At 46.3% G+C, this 15,448-nt stretch overlaps 3 protein-coding genes across 5 annotated transcripts in view; 2 read left to right on the forward strand and 1 right to left on the reverse strand.

Annotated features, from left to right (window-relative positions):
* Positions 1–97: 97 nt before the first annotated feature.
* Positions 98–3,486, forward strand: cops4 (COP9 constitutive photomorphogenic homolog subunit 4 (Arabidopsis)). Its single transcript, XM_058064953.1, has 10 exons — positions 98–260; positions 618–697; positions 790–941; positions 1,009–1,112; positions 1,177–1,330; positions 1,644–1,794; positions 1,852–2,022; positions 2,095–2,210; positions 2,361–2,445; positions 2,792–3,486. The coding sequence occupies exons 1-10, from the start codon at positions 187–189 to the stop codon at positions 2,923–2,925; spliced, it is 1,221 nt and encodes a 406-aa protein (XP_057920936.1). The 5' UTR covers positions 98–186; the 3' UTR covers positions 2,926–3,486.
* Positions 3,435–6,529, reverse strand: LOC131120005 (placenta-specific gene 8 protein-like). 2 transcript variants are annotated; one of them, XM_058064962.1, is made up of 5 exons: positions 6,333–6,529; positions 4,974–5,077; positions 4,746–4,856; positions 4,440–4,564; positions 3,435–3,736 (listed from the first exon to the last, which is right to left on the reverse strand). In XM_058064962.1, exons 3-5 carry the CDS (start codon positions 4,828–4,830, stop codon positions 3,632–3,634), a joined length of 315 nt encoding a protein of 104 aa, XP_057920945.1. In that variant the 5' UTR covers positions 4,831–4,856; positions 4,974–5,077; positions 6,333–6,529; the 3' UTR covers positions 3,435–3,631. The 2 variants fall into 2 exon arrangements, with proteins under 2 accessions (XP_057920945.1, XP_057920944.1); XM_058064961.1 differs by having other exon boundaries at positions 4,974–5,080; positions 6,333–6,528.
* Positions 4,836–15,448, forward strand: part of adamts6 (ADAM metallopeptidase with thrombospondin type 1 motif, 6) — a 38,759-nt gene continuing 28,146 nt past the window's right edge. The window contains exons 1-7 of one of the 2 annotated variants that reach the window (XM_058064948.1): positions 4,836–4,904; positions 6,871–7,372; positions 8,009–8,380; positions 9,719–10,089; positions 12,102–12,270; positions 13,444–13,820; positions 14,548–14,693. In XM_058064948.1, the coding sequence (XP_057920931.1) occupies positions 8,281–8,380; positions 9,719–10,089; positions 12,102–12,270; positions 13,444–13,820; positions 14,548–14,693 (1,163 nt within the window). In that variant the 5' untranslated portion in view covers positions 4,836–4,904; positions 6,871–7,372; positions 8,009–8,280. Of the gene's footprint in view, positions 4,905–5,647; positions 7,373–8,008; positions 8,381–9,718; positions 10,090–12,101; positions 12,271–13,443; positions 13,821–14,547; positions 14,694–15,448 lie in introns of those variants that run through there. The other variant, XM_058064949.1, reaches the window with a different exon arrangement.

The raw sequence follows: 15,448 nt of genomic DNA on the forward strand, positions 1-15,448 counted from the left end.
GTTTTCAGGATGAATCGTATACAACATAAACACAACACAAAGACTACATTTAAAACCTTTATTTCCCTGGTCTTATTCTCTGGCGTTTTGATTGGTCGGCTGACTGTGCTGACGCCACATCCGTCACCGGAACCCGGAAGTGTGTTGGCGGCGGAACCGGGGCTGTTGACACTCGGACGGGCGACCATGGCTACCGACGTGCGGCAGGAGCTTGCACAGCTGATGAACTCCAGCGGCTCCCACAAAGACCTCGCGGCCAAGTACGTGTCGTTTGCTACAAAAGCACTTTTGAAAAAAACAACAGCAGTACTTCTAGCGCACGTGAAGTAGCGGCAGTGACGATGACACAGCTAAGCTAACGTTAGCGTCTTGCTTAGCTAGCTGTGTTTTTCTCGGTATTTTATGCTAAGATGTGTTTAAGTGTAACGTTATTATTACGGACAAGTAGACACGCACACGTTAGCGTGTTTTGTTGCTAAAAGTAGCTAGCGGTTTTGTAGTACAGTACAGGATAGTAACACACAATAAATTCTGGAAGTCTTTCTTATTGCATTTAGTGTCTTAGCGTGCTGGACTTTTTGATTTTCTGTTGACTGAGAGAGAGGAATATCATCCAGATATCGACAAATCTTGGAAAAGGCTGTCCAGTTCACAGATGCAGATCAGCTGGAGTCCTTGAAGGCCTTTGTTGAAGCAAGTATGCAACGCTTTCACCTTGTCTTAACAGCTTGACAGTCCACTTTGGCTTTTTTTTCCATCAGAATATCCTTTGCTTGTTTCCAAACACAGTGGTCAATGAAAACGTGAGCCTGGTCATCTCCAGACAGCTTCTCACCGACTTCTGCACGCATCTGCCCAACCTTCCCGACGCCACAGCCAAAGCCGTGTACCACTTCACCTTGGAAAAGATCCAGCCCAGGGTCATTTCCTTCGAGGAGCAAGTAAAGCCTTCACATGTTAACTTCTGCGTGAACTTCACATGAACGCTATCTTCTTCACTGTGCACAGGTCGCCTCCATCAGACAACATCTGGCCACCATTTACGAAAAGGAGGGTGACTGGAGAAACGCCGCCCAGGTTTTAGTTGGCATCCCTCTGGAGACGGGACAAAAGTAAGCAATCTTTTCCACCCTGACAGCCTTCCTCGTCACTAAGACTGTTTTCCCGCCGATTCAGGCAGTATAACGTTGACTACAAGTTGGATACTTACCTGAAAATTGCCCGACTCTACCTGGAGGATGATGACCCGGTGCAGGCTGAGGCGTACATCAACCGAGCCTCGCTGCTTCAGAACGAGTCCTCCAATGAGCAACTGCAGATACACTACAAGGTAATGACCCCGGAGCACGTCGTGTAACGCAGTTCACTGTTCCGGATGTTCAGAAGGATTAAGAAGCGAAGCTTTAAGGTCAGCATGTGACCACCCCTCGTCTCTGGTACCCTGAAGTGCGGCATGTTTGCGCTGGCTAACATCCGCCCCCTGTGGCAGCGTCTCTGGAAGAGACGGGGGCAGGGCAAGTGAGTGTAGGAGTGATGGGATGAGCGAATGGGCGGAAGCATGAATGCGGACCGTGAGGGGGCCTGAAGAGGAGGGGGTTTAGGTACGTCCTTGGTGAGATGTTGCATTCTATCTTGCGGCCAAGGTGTGCTACGCCAGAGTCTTGGATTTCAGGAGAAAGTTCATCGAGGCGGCGCAGAGATACAACGAGCTGTCCTATAAATCCATCGTCCACGAGACCGAGCGCCTGGAGGCCCTCAAGCACGCGCTCAACTGCACCATCTTGGCATCGGCAGGTAGGACCGACTCGGGTGGTTCTACCACGCCCAGGCTTATTTTTTTGGATCTTCCAGGCCAGCAGCGTTCCCGCATGTTGGCTACCCTCTTCAAGGACGAGCGCTGCCAGCAGCTGGCCGCCTACGGGATCCTGGAGAAGATGTACCTGGACCGCATCATCAGGGGGAACCAGTTGCAGGAGTTTGCCGCCATGCTCATGCCGCACCAGAAGGCCACCACGGCGGACGGTGAGTTGGGCCGTACGATTAGGCACACGTGAAGTCATCACACTGTGGCTTTGCCCTCCCCGTCCGTCTCAGGCTCCAGCATCCTGGACAGAGCCGTGATAGAACACAACCTGCTGTCGGCCAGCAAGCTCTACAACAACATCACCTTCGAGGAACTGGGAGCGCTGTTGGAAATCCCACCTGCAAAAGTGAGCGGCCTGGATCCAATCAGGCACCTTTTGCAGCGCTTTCAAAAGTCACCTTTTGGAAGCTGGAAGCGACCAACTTGCTGACTAAGCATCATCACGTCTGTACACTTTCCATTTATGAACCCGGTGTTCTTTCATTCATGCTCTCAGGCGGAGAAGATCGCCTCCCAGATGATCACAGAGGGCCGCATGAACGGCTTCATCGACCAGATTGATGGCATCGTGCACTTTGAGAGTGAGTGGAACCCTTTCTTCATTTCAGGCAAGCCACTGCTAATATAGCTTATTCACCTTTCATCTTGTCTGGAATGGATTCCAGGAAAGCCAAAGTAGAGTCATCTCTCGTTTTCCCTCTTCCTTCCTTCCTTCCTTGATTTCACACCAAACTCTAGGTGGTGTGGGATTGTATGAATACAGATATGATATAATAAATGGAAAGATATTATTTGTATCACTTGTAAGGAAAGTGTACAACATTACACCATGTAATGCATGTTTTTGGCCAGTAGGGGGCTCCCTCATACTAAATGTGTGATGCATTGTGTGCCTGTGTGTGTGTGTGTGTGTGTGCGCGCTTGCAGCGCGTGAGCCGCTTCCCACGTGGGACAAGCAGATCCAGTCTCTGTGTTTCCAAGTCAACAACCTCTTGGAGAAGATCCGCCAGGCTGCTCCCGAGTGGGCGGGGCAGGCCATGGAGACGCAGATGAGTCAGTAAAAGGTCTTCCCTCTGAGACATCATGTCTGGCCTGCGCCAAAGGTCATTACCCCCCCCCCCCCCCCCCACATCCACTTGGCTCATATGGTGGCCACCATGACGCTGGCAAGCCCTGTCTCTTCACCTTTGACCTTTTTATTTGCTCCCGTTGTGATCATGCGGCCAACCTGACTCAGCATTAAAGGTGCACACAGCCTGACCTCTGCTAAATCTTCTCTTGCTTAGTTCATCATCTTGGCTTCAGGCTCCCATCACTTCTTCATAGATGAGGACCTTCTGACCTGTAGGTGTTGGTGTAGATATAACTGTAGGTGTAGCTGGTGCACAAATAGAGGTAGGAAGAACAGGAGGAGATGCCAGGTAATGGAATGTCACGGCATGACTACTATCAGTCAGGAGAATGAGTATAGAGGGCTATGTATGATGGGATGTATGGCTGTGATGTCATCATTCCCCATTCCCTCATATAGTGTACAAGTAAGTAAGTAAGTAAGATGGAATATCAGCCAATAGAAATATATTTTATTGAAAGGTGGAAGCAAGAATGACATGATAAGATAAGAGGAAATATGTCATGTGTTTCCATTCTTCATATCAGTAAGGCTGTGGTCCTTACCATCAATGCAACAGCACTTCTGGCTAATCTTTAACTGGAAAGCTTAACAGCCTAACGTGACTGGAGGGTGGGGCGCCGCAGGGGGGGTACTCAGAAGATGCCCTGTTCCTTCCGCCGGTTAATGTCCCTCTTCAGCTGGCAGGTGGAGCAGACCAGGCAGCACGTGGTCGCCATGAAGTCGCCACAAAGAGAACCCTGCACACAACAACACCTTCTTTCACTTGTCAGGTGGGGGCTGGGTGGTGGGTGGCCGTTCAACTGCTATCAGGAAGTGCTGTACCCACATCCTTGTGTCTGCTCACACTTCCTCATGCTAACACTTCTTTTTAAACATAACTTATGTAAATATAACGTAGGGTGTTTTCCTAAGCATAGCTACAGGTGCTAATGATGAAGCATGTGAATGAGACTGACGAATTGATGATGAGCAGCTCTGAGTGAAAGACCGTATGCCCATCTTGACCGTGGAATTACGAGAAAGAGTACTGTATTTACACTGTGCTGTTGGAATTGGACTTGCGTTGATGTGTTCAGTTAGAAAAGACGGTGGGGATGCTCCACTGTGCTTCAGTCTGCCGTCTCTGGCTCTGGTGCACATGTGTTAATTACACACTAAATGACATTTATAGGATTTAACATCAGTAATAGAAAAGACCTTTCTGACCTAACTTTCTCACCATCAACCAGCAAAGTCTCAAAAGATGGACATCAAGGCTCTGGTGACGCCTGACTTAGTCTTCACCGTTCCCAACTTGCAGTCTTGACGGAAAACTAAACCATGACTTTTTGTAAAACATTTATGGTCTTCATGCTTTCATGTCCTAACATGTCCTAAAGCAAGCTCATAGCAGCTGGAGAGTATTTAAGAAAGGAGACGTAGGAGAAGAGAAGGACATACGTTGATGTTGTATCGGGTGCGGTAGACACTGCGAATGGCCATGCTGAGGCCGCACAGGCAGCACTCGTCCATGTCGCTGGCGATTGTGCATCCCAAACACGGGAAGCACCACAGGCCGTAGCAGCCTGCAGTAAGAGGAAGATGGCATGAGGACACCTGCACATACTTTATGGAAACACCTGAAGGTAACACACTTGGCCTTTTCTCATGTGACCAGTACTATCCAAGTGTTTTTCCACCAAGAACAACACGGTAACTTCTATTTGCATGTTGACACACTGAATTTGTTTTTTTTCCAGAACTTACAAGTTCCGCAGTCGTCGCAGAAGTCGCAGAGGTTGGTCTGGAAGTCGGAAGCGGGATAACTGCCCGGTTGGTTGGTCACCGCCATGATAATGACAACTCACGCCTTCTTCTCTGTGGGAGCAGAAACATCATCCTACAAGATCTCATCTTGTCCTGAAGGTACGGTACAGCTAGATAGTGGAAGGAGGCTAATACTAAACATGTGTACTACGAAAAGGCCAATCTTACCCTTGGCTGGCAGAGATGCAGTGAAGTGACCGGCAATAGTTTTTAGGTCTTATCGAGGTGGCTTGGTTTTATGGAGGCAATGTCCCGCCCCCGCATTGTCCTTCCTGCTGAAATAAAACACACACACCCTTCCGACAAGTGACACATAAAAGTACTTATACAGTATATACACAGTATATTCTTCATTAGGGCTGCCTTCACGATTCCTTCATGATTTGTCATCAGCATTGGCCACAACGGGTGACATGCCAACACAGATGCATGACACGTACATTTTTAATTTCCAGCTGTGATGAGGACTTTGTCTCATCATGGGATTGATACTTCTACCTTTCCATTTCTTCAGCTCCTTTTTTTAATTTAATTTTTTTTTGTTGGGATTATGGGACATAATGGGATTATGTCGTCATACCCATACATCCCATAATATATACACCTCCACTCAGTGGCTTTTGCAAGTGGCACTCTGGTATTTCTGCAATTTTCTTTATGGTCACTTTGAATCTGTGACCTTTTTTTCACTTGATGTGATAACCATTCCGATATGCCTTATTGATAGCTTGATAGCTTTTATCAGGGGCATTAATGGAAGACGGTGCTGATACCACCTTCACAAGTTGACAAGGTTCACTTTTGCACATGTGCAATGATGAACGTGTGGCCAACCTGAGGCACAGTGGTGAACTAATCTAATCATTATGTCTGTGATTTATCGATACAGATAATATCACACTTTCCATTCCATAAAGAAACTTGGGAGTACAGCCATCCGTTGCAGTTCCAACATGGCACCCTCACTCGCTTGTGGTTTTTGACAACTAATAAATAATTGTTGTTAGTCCAAAAATATACATTTAAGTAAATGTACGTAATCCTGGCAGAAATTAAGCATTTTCAAGCATAAAAAATGTTGTAAATGAAGTGTGTGAATACAGTTGAGGCCATGGCAGACGTTGATGAAGTGTATTCCACTGGCCACCAGGTGTCACTATTAACACCACACGCCAATCATTATTTTCGAATGGGACAAAATATTATAATAATTCAGTAATCACACGGGCAGCAGTTGTGGCGGTACTCTATAGCTAAAACTCGACTCAGAATCCCTAACGTCACTTCCTGTCCAAGGCCGGAAGACATTTAATGGAATACACAGGAGCACAAGTCTTATTTATTTTGTAAAATATGTTTTTCTCTTATAATGTCTACAATGTTAGGTAATGGAGTGCCACTCCATGTCTCGATGTGATTTAAGAATGTTACAAATCGTATTTACGAAGGCAAACCGGTTCTCTATACTTAACTACGAAAATATTGCATTTATTCGTATTGAATTCTACGTCGCGGAAATTCACTTACCACGGTTGGGTATGGGTAAGTTGTTGTATGTAAGTTGTTATATGTATCTAGTAGTAGTAGTACTTGGTAATGTGTGTAGTATCAAGATGTAAGTTATGTGCATCTAGCAGTAGTAGCTGCATCTTGCTAATGTGTGTAACGTGTGTCACATCACGTGGTCGACAGGTCAAGTTGCAGTTCCTTCTTTGGACACTGGGTGTCACTGCCGCCCGCACGGGGCTGGCCTTGCAGCCAGCGACCTTTTTAGTTTTGTTTTGTTTTTTTGAACGGTGATGGAGGTTCCCCACATAATGAGCGGCTGCGTCTGCTGCAACTCAGCAACAAGTCTGCTGGGGGAAATAAACACAGACTATTCAGCAAGCAGGGCGGAGCCATTAAGTGTACCATTGCTTCTACGAAGGACTATATCCGATTCCTTGCCATCATGATCGTTTCAAGTCAATGTATGTGCCATGTGTCATGTCAGTCAAGGATCACTATGGCAACAGTGTCATCACGTGACATTGAAGTTTTGTATGTTTTCGGTATTTCATTGCAGCGTTGATTGACATGCGCCTGGATGTTTTTTTTTTAAGTGAGGCACATCTGCAGTGACGTCACACTCTCCCTTGACAAAAAGTAGCGGGACATACCCCGACTGCGGTGGGACATCCCGCGTCTGTAGTGTCTTGGCGATGACGAGGAGCAACAGAGTCGTGCTCGCTTCTTTTTGCATGCACCCCCCCCCACACCCTCCGTCTCTCCTCTCCCCTCTCTCTCGCTGCAACCTCAGATCACTTTTTAAGCCAGCCTGAGTGAAGATTATAACGGAGGCTGAAAATACACCTTTCCCGGGACACAACAAGACAGTTATGAAGTCATGAGGCTGTTTTTGTGGCGGGGATGGAGAGGATGACAAAGCCCGGCGGGAGATGAGCAAAGAGGAGCGGCGGCTGGGCGGACAGCGGAACACTGCACAAGTCTGCATGCAAGTCTCCTCTTCTTCTTCTACTTCTTCTTCTTCCTCCTCCACGCCTGGCCCGGAGCTGACCGTGAAGATGGTAAATATAAATATCAGCAATCTTCCGTAAGACAAGTTAGCAATGACCAGCTTGCAGAAAAGTCCCGCACATGGCTGACGGCCACTTCATTAGGCACACCTGCTCTGAGCTGCATGCACATATGATGCACTGCAGCACACGCACAAATGTAATCAAACAAGCGACCCACAGCATGCAAGCCCCTGCAGGTCTACCTAACGATTTGGCCGGGTGAATCAAACTCCTGAGCCATTGATCCGGAGTCAGATCGTCAGCTTTCAGACGATGACCGTGGCTGAGTTCTGAATGCAAATTGAATGATTACACTGACATCTATGCATGACTTGTAGGAGGATTTATTACTATTTTGGTCTTTCTTGTGTGGAAATGTCCCATCAGGACTCAAACACCCTCAGCATGGAAGCTAAAAAAACACACAAACTAAAGAGTACTTTGAAGGAGGCTGCAAAAAGCATTAATATTGATTTAATTATGCTTCAATAATGATATGGGGTGCATGAGAAAGTGAAGGGAGCATTTATTTAGAAGCATATTGGCCAGCAGAGCAGCAACAGAACCGATGTAATGGCAGTGAGGATGTTGGAGGTGATATTTGGACCAAGAAAAGAAAAACTCCACCTTACTTCCCTTTGGCAGGGATGTAAATGGACGGGCCAAGGCGAGCATCCCATCTAGAAGCCTTCGGAGCGGCACCTAGCAGCGTGATGGCTGGCGAGCTGCGGACATGACTCCTGAGGCGGCTGACACGTGGACGCCGCGCTCGGAATAAAACCTCAGCACCCGGGCGCAACCTTTTAACACACAAACCATGAAGCCGTTATGGTTTGGCCTCGAACTGAGCGCATATTTGTAATCCCACTGTAGTGCCCTCCTCACCCCCGCCCCATGTCACAAGTTTCCCAAGAATTATGGAAATGTTGTGGAGGACGCTGACTTGGACATTCAGCCTGGTAGTCATGGCTGCTTCCCAATTTCAGAGCGTCGAGCGACTTTCACCCAACTCTCAAGGTAGGATGGCACCCTCTCTCACGCAATTCATTCAGCACGTCGCTGCCCGAGCCATAGAGGCAGCAGCTTCTTTGACGCGATGCAACACTCTCTTCCACTTTGGCAACTGAAGTGTATTCATAAATACACCTATTATTAGTCCTACGTATGCATGTACTGTATGAGCAAATGTTACATATGGCTGTCTAAATGAAGCATTTCCAAGCATGAAAATGTCTAATCCGGTCCAATCGAAATGTAAGGCATTCGGGAGATGTAAAGGTGTTTGTAAATGTGACTATAGGGGTGTTATACCATGTCAGGGCTCTAATCATGTTCCAAAGTGTATTTAGAATGTGGTAAACATGTCTTATGAAGTCTACTTTATTGGGTAACAGGAGTGTAAAGGTGACTATAGGGTGTTATTTCATATCTAGAGGGCTTCAATCGTATTCCAAAGTGTATTTTGAAGGTGGTAAACAGGTTTCTTGTTTCTTTTGATGTCTACTATATTGGGTAATAGTGTAAAGGTGACTATAGGGGTGTTATTTCATGTCTAGAGGGCTTCAATCGTGTTCCAAAGTGTATTTTGAAGGTGGTAAACAGGTTTCTTGTTTCTTTTGATGTCTACTATATTGGGTAATAGGAGTGTAAAGGTGACTGTAGGGGTGTTATGTCATGTGTGGAGGGCTCTAATCATGTTATGTTAGTGGATTTGGAAGGTGGTAAACAGGTTGAAAATATTCCATTTGTAAGTGAGAAATCCTGCTTGTTTGAAATGGGGTCAGGAAGTAAATAAGTTGAGGGCTTACTGTACTGTACTGCAACATGTACTAAAGTTGTAGACAAAGTGTGTGTGGTTCTTCATGAGGTGTGATAGTTCATCACAAGTACTTCTGGTGCTTCATGTCAGATTGCGACAGGTTGCTTCCTGTTCTGGGCTTTTATTTTACTATTCTGTTTCCTGTTTGGTGCAATGTACAGATGCTTTGCTCGACAAGGTATCCACTCTTTGCGGAAATGGTTTCCCAGCCAGGATGTTTCCAGGACATTTTTGAGCCTGCCAGGTGATACTAGGTGACACGTATTAATACTTTTTGTCAGCTTCCGGTTGCTGGTTTTCTGCCTGTGCGCTCCGTTCTTAACCATCTCTAAAAAGTGGCTAATGCTCGCAACAAGTCAGTTGGAAGCGCCGGGTGTGTTCCATCAGTCCAGTATGTGGCTTTTTCAACTCTGTGGCCAGCGTGGTTGTCGCTGGTGTTTGGAAAGGAGTCAGGCGTAGAGGTATGGTGTTGGACTGGTACCGATGGTAAATGTTGGAGGTAGGATCTCGTCCAACGTTCTTCTCTGCCTCCACAGAGGAGTTCCTGTCCTACCTGCAGCACTATCAGCTGACTGTCCCAGTTCGAGTGGACCAGAACGGAGAGTTCCTGAGCTACACTGTGAAGCACCACAGGCCCGGCCGACGGCGACGGGGCACGGTGGACCCCTCCCTGGGCCCGGAGGCGCCGGAGCCCCGGCTGTTCTACAGACTGTCCGCCTACGGCAAACACTTCCACTTGAACCTCACTCTCAACCCCCGCCTGGTCTCCAAGCACTTCACGGTGGAGTACTGGGGCCGCGACGGGCCAGAGTGGCGCCACAACACGGTGGACAACTGCCACTATGTGGGCTTCTTGCAGAACCGGCACGGTGCCACCAGAGTGGCGCTCAGCAATTGCAACGGCCTGGTGAGTCCACCCGCTCCGCACGAAAGCCCCCAGCGGGCGCCGTCCTCGCCTCGCCTCGGCTAAGCGTAGCGACGCACAACAAAGCCATTGTTGTGTGCCGGACACAACCTTGGCGGGAGGCGACGCCGCTTGAAGAAAGTAATCTTTTAGTGTGGAGCATCACGGCTCCTCCATGAACGTCACACGCTCATCCTCGTATTTCCTCTGGCAGTTGGAGGAATTCAAGTTAGCGAGTGAAGAACTGGATGAAATCTTAGCGGGCTTCAAAGCAAGCACGGGAGGTCCGGTTGCACGTGGAGCAAACATATTTAAAGCTCCGAGCCAAACATGTTGGCAGCAGCGTCATAAATTCAATTAGCGTTTGCTTCTCACAGCACCAAACATGGTCAGCCAGGCTCTGCGTGCGCTAGAATGCTACTTTCATTGGTGCCTTTGTTGCCTGCTTTCCAGTCACGCTTGGAATCCTCATCCTCGTCTTCATTGCTGGTTTGACTTCTTCACGGACGGCTTATTTACGTCCTCCACGCCCGCCGTTAGCATCCTTCTCACGCATGCTCAGGAATCTTGGAGGAGACCCAGGCACTTTGACTCCGCTTTGTAGAATATTACAATTACCGATGGAACCTTGCTTAGCAGCGTTCTTTCCTTCCCAAAGAGCCGACTCTAACCAAAACACACCTTAACACAGGGGTTTCAAACTCAATTTACCTGGGGGCCACTGGAGCTAGGGTCTGGGCGAGGCTGGGCCGCATCAGGTTTGCCAAACCCCCCCCCCAAAAACGCATTTATTAAAAACAGAAAAATGAATAAACTTTGCTTTGGTTCCGATTTTCTACAAGAAAAGCTCTGATAAAACATTCCACTGTTCTCAAATATCTTAATTTTTATTTTTCTACACAAAATAAGATCAAGAATAATGAAAATCAATCAATTAGTAATAAATAAATATAATAATAATAAAACTGCAAATAATTAAAAATTAAGAAACCACATATAGTTGGTGGGTAGACAAATTATTTTGTTCAGATTAAAATTAACAAAGCATTATTAGAGCCCTGTAGACATGACAAAACACGACTATAGTCACATTTATACTTTTATTTACAACATATTGCGCAACTGCAGGGTCTTGAGACACATGCTAACTCGCAAACTAGAGAGCTAGCGACCTAAACTGCAGCCTCCAAGTTATTTCCTTTAAACTTAAAAAGCCAAAAACTTACCACTTCCACACGGATAGGGAGGATAACTATTAACAGTTATTTAACCTTTAACATGAACATTAATCAAATGTAATATTTTTTTCTGGGTACATGATACCATACAGCATCCATATCAAACTTGCGCTGGCCGTACTAACATTAAACTTTCATATCAAGGCAGGGGCCACAAACTAGTGTCCTGCGGGCCACGTGTTTGAGACCCCTGCCCTAACACAATGTGTGAAATAGGAAGGACTGGTAGACATCTCACACACCTTCAAAAACACATCCTACCATTCCATGCTAGCTTGGCTGACGTGTTGGTGACTCGGTAGCGTGCTGTTCATGCTCTTTCCCTCCTTTTATCGGATTCACAGAAAGTGTGCAATAATTAACAAAACTAAATTAGACCTAAATTTGGGCACCTCAACAAAAAAGGACATCAATATTTACAGAAATAAATACTTCCTATCGCTTCCAATGAGGGTCTAGATTCCGGGTGACGGTATTTTTGACCATTCCATCTCCACTTGAGTCAGGTTTGATGGTTTCCAAGCATGCTTTAAATCACACCACAGATTTTTAATCATATTTAGATCTGAGGACTGAGATGGCCATTCCAGAACATTGTACTTGTTCCTCTGCATCAATGCCTTCAGGAGAAGTTGAGCAGTATTTAGGGTCATTGTCTTGTTGGAAGTATCCAGGCCCGGATACTTCAACTTTGTCACTGATTCTTGTACAGTACCGATATAGTAAGTACAGTAGTGATATTTGTGTTGAATGTTTCCTTTTGTCTTCCACGAGAAGCACGGCGTGATCAGGACGGAGGAAGAGGAGTATGTGATCGAGCCACTGAGGAACATATCCTCCAGCAGCGCCTGGGAGCAAGAGGAAGCACAGCAACACGTTATTTATAAAGTCTCCGCCCTGCCTTGGTCCGAGGAGCACAGCCGGGAGTTCAGCTGCGGCATTTCAGGTGAGTCGGCCTCCCAGTCATCCTGGTAGCATCTCTAACCAGACACCTTGCTCACCTTTGACATCAGCAACGGGATGTTGCATTGAAGGAATCAAGCAGTGGATATTTGGGACAAAGTCTCATAAGAAGGAGCAAAGGTTTTGCCAGGAAGCTAGCATGCCCTGACACGTAGCATCTTTTTCCCACAGCAGCTGCTCATAAAGCAAGAAAGTTAGGTTGAAAGGAGCATGCTCCGTGGTGTGTTCATGCACGCTCCGTGGTGTGTTCATGCACGCCCCGTGGTGTGTTCATGCACGCCCCGTGGTGTGTTCATGCACGCCCCGTGGTGTGTTCATGCACGCCCCGTGGTGTGTTCATGCACGCCCCGTGGTGTGTTCATGCACGCCCCGTGGTGTGTTCATGCACGCCCCGTGGTGTGTTCATGAACCTTCATCTTTGCTGACACACACTGGAAGTACTGCAAGTACTGCCATTCATACTGCTTTACTCAGCCCTGGAATTAAAATTTAAAAGAGCTACCAGGAGATCACCAAGATGTCATGTGACATCAGTCAGCTGACATCAAGCTGCACTCTTTATTGGCTCCTGCTCCCCCGTGGCAAAGATGAAGTCTCAACCTACACACCCAGATACAGCACTCATCTTTATGATGTATGAATAAGTGATGTAAAGGCCTATATGATGGATGGATGGATGGATGGATGGATGGATGGATGAATAAGTGATGTAAAGGCCTATATGATGGATGGATGGATGAATAAGTGATGTAAAGGCCTATATGATGGATGGATGGATGGATGAATAAGTGATGTAAAGGCCTATATGATGGATGGATGGATGGATGAATAAGTGATGTAAAGGCCTATATGATGGATGGATGGATGGATGAATAAGTGATGTAAAGGCCTATATGATGGATGGATGAATAAGTGATGTAAGGGCCTATAGGATGGATGGATGGATGGATGAATAAGTGATGTAAAGGTGTTACAGGCAGGCAGCCTAGGTGGCGCTAGAACAGGTTCCATCCATGTGAGAGGCAGATCCAGCACATGCTTATGGTTACTGAGTGAAGACATGTTCATGAGAGTTGCTGTGATTGTTTTGGTATGGATATCTCCTTATCCCCACCCCATCCACTAAGGCGTTCTGCACTCCAACCTTGTTGTCCAGACCTCATTAAAAGCCACGCCCCCAGCCCGGCCCCGGCCTCAGTGGGCCCCCACCGGCACCACGCCGCCGATATGCGGAACACGACACGCAGAAGCAGGCGCTCCATCAGCAGTGAACGCTTCGTGGAGACGCTGGTGGTGGCCGACAAAATGATGGTGGGTTACCACGGACGCAAAGACATCGAGCACTATATCCTGTCCGTCATGAACATTGTAAGTTTCATCCTGCTTCTCCATGGGGGGGTGGCCACCATCTGTCTGACTTTGTGTCGTTTCTTCTTTTCTGGAGGTCAGGTTGCCAAACTTTACCGTGATGCCAGTCTAGGAAATGTTGTCAACATCGTCGTGACACGCCTCATTGTTCTGACGGAAGATCAGGTAACTTTCATTCTTCAAATATCACACTATGAATGGTCTGTTCTAGGGTCAAACTGTTGAAGCAAACCACTCAAGCTTATCTTTAAAGGGGGCCTATGATGCTTTTCCACTTTTCTGACATAGTACTACATAGTATTACGTATTTAGAATGTTGTATAAGCATCACTATCAGAATCATCGGTTCCCTTTAAGGAAACATGCTCCTCACCACAATGATAAGAAGGTCCATTTAGCACTGCTCGATCATGAGGTTCTACGTAGAGCTTAAAAATGCAAAAAGAAGAAATGGGAGTGAGAGGAAAAAAGCGTCACCTCCCTTCTTCTGTTAGCGTGTAGATGTTCTACTTAGAACCTCCTAAGCTCCCATAGTGCTTGATGTACATTTGTACATTTCCAGCTGTTCTTGTCATTTGAATGTTTTAGAACCAAGCGACATGGCCTTGCATCTTCACGCAAGTGCAAAAAGAAGTTAAGCTCAATTGTAATTTTGATGACAAATAGCGATGCAGCGACCACTGATCAGTATGCCCAATATATTGAAATATATATTAATAGCCCTGGCCAATACCCAATCATCAATATATTGGATATATATCTTCAGAGGGATATTTTCACTCCCATATGTTTGTTAGAGTTGCGAATAATGTGTCAGAGGTCATCACCATGGTAACCAAAGTGTCTGAGATCCATCCCAAGCAAAGCGTGTGACGTACGTGCTTTCCCGCAGCCCAACCTGGAGATCAACCACCACGCCGACAAGTCTCTGGACAGCTTCTGCAAATGGCAGAAGTCCATCCTGTCCCATCACAGCCACGGAAACAGCATCCCCGAGAATGGCATGGCTCACCATGACAACGCCGTGCTCATCACACGGTGAGTGAGGTGGGGGGGGTGGAGGACTGATGGGACATTGCTAGCACCAGGGTATTAACTTGCGGGAGCGCTGTGCTTATCGTCATCTTCTATGGCCTGCTAGAATTTATCAAAGCAAGTATCAGGTGGAAGAGTCTGCTCTTCATAGCGCCACCCGCCTGTCAATCACCTCTCCCCTTCGCCGCTAACGCCGTCGACACTACACACAGCTCACGTGCTTCTTTTGCCAGCATATACTCTACATACACATACTCTATATACACTCTACACATACTCTACATATACTCTACATATACTCTACATATACTCTACATATACTCTACATATACTCTACATATACTCTACATATACTCTACATATACTCTACATATACTCTACATACACTCTACATACACTCTACATACACTCTACATATACTCTACACATACTCTACATATACTCTACATATACTCTACACATACATACTCTATATACACTCTACATATACTCTACATATACTCTACATACACTCTACATATACTCTACACATACTCTATATATACTCTACATATACTCTACACATACATACTCTATATACACTCTACATATACTCTACACATACTATATATACACTCTACATATACTCTACACATACTATATATACACTCTACACATACTCTATATATACTCTCCATATACTCTACTCAATATGTACTCTAAACATGCTCTATATCTACTCTTCACACACTATATATACACACTACACATACTCTATT

The sequence above is a fragment of the Doryrhamphus excisus genome, chromosome 2 (genome assembly GCF_030265055.1).
Source record: "Doryrhamphus excisus isolate RoL2022-K1 chromosome 2, RoL_Dexc_1.0, whole genome shotgun sequence".
In the NCBI taxonomy this organism is placed as follows: Eukaryota; Metazoa; Chordata; class Actinopteri; order Syngnathiformes; family Syngnathidae; genus Doryrhamphus; species Doryrhamphus excisus.

What these genes read in the sequence shown, in the direction of transcription:
- cops4 (XM_058064953.1), top strand. Translation starts at nt 187, where the DNA reads ATGGCTACCGACGTGCGGCAGGAGCTTGCACAGCTGATGAACTCCAGC. An exon ending in TCATTTCCTTCGAGGAGCAA is followed by an intron (nt 942 to 1,008) that starts GTAAAGCCTTCA and finishes CACTGTGCACAG; the next exon opens with GTCGCCTCCATCAGACAACA. An exon ending in TGGCATCGTGCACTTTGAGA is followed by an intron (nt 2,446 to 2,791) that starts GTGAGTGGAACC and finishes GCGCGCTTGCAG; the next exon opens with CGCGTGAGCCGCTTCCCACG.
- LOC131120005 (XM_058064962.1), bottom strand. Translation starts at nt 4,830, where the DNA reads ATGGCGGTGACCAACCAACCGGGCAGTTATCCCGCTTCCGACTTCCAG. An exon ending in CTGCGACGACTGCGGAACTT is followed by an intron (nt 4,565 to 4,745) that starts GTAAGTTCTGGA and finishes CTCTTACTGCAG; the next exon opens with GCTGCTACGGCCTGTGGTGC. An exon ending in GCACCCGATACAACATCAAC is followed by an intron (nt 3,737 to 4,439) that starts GTATGTCCTTCT and finishes TGTTGTGTGCAG; the next exon opens with GGTTCTCTTTGTGGCGACTT.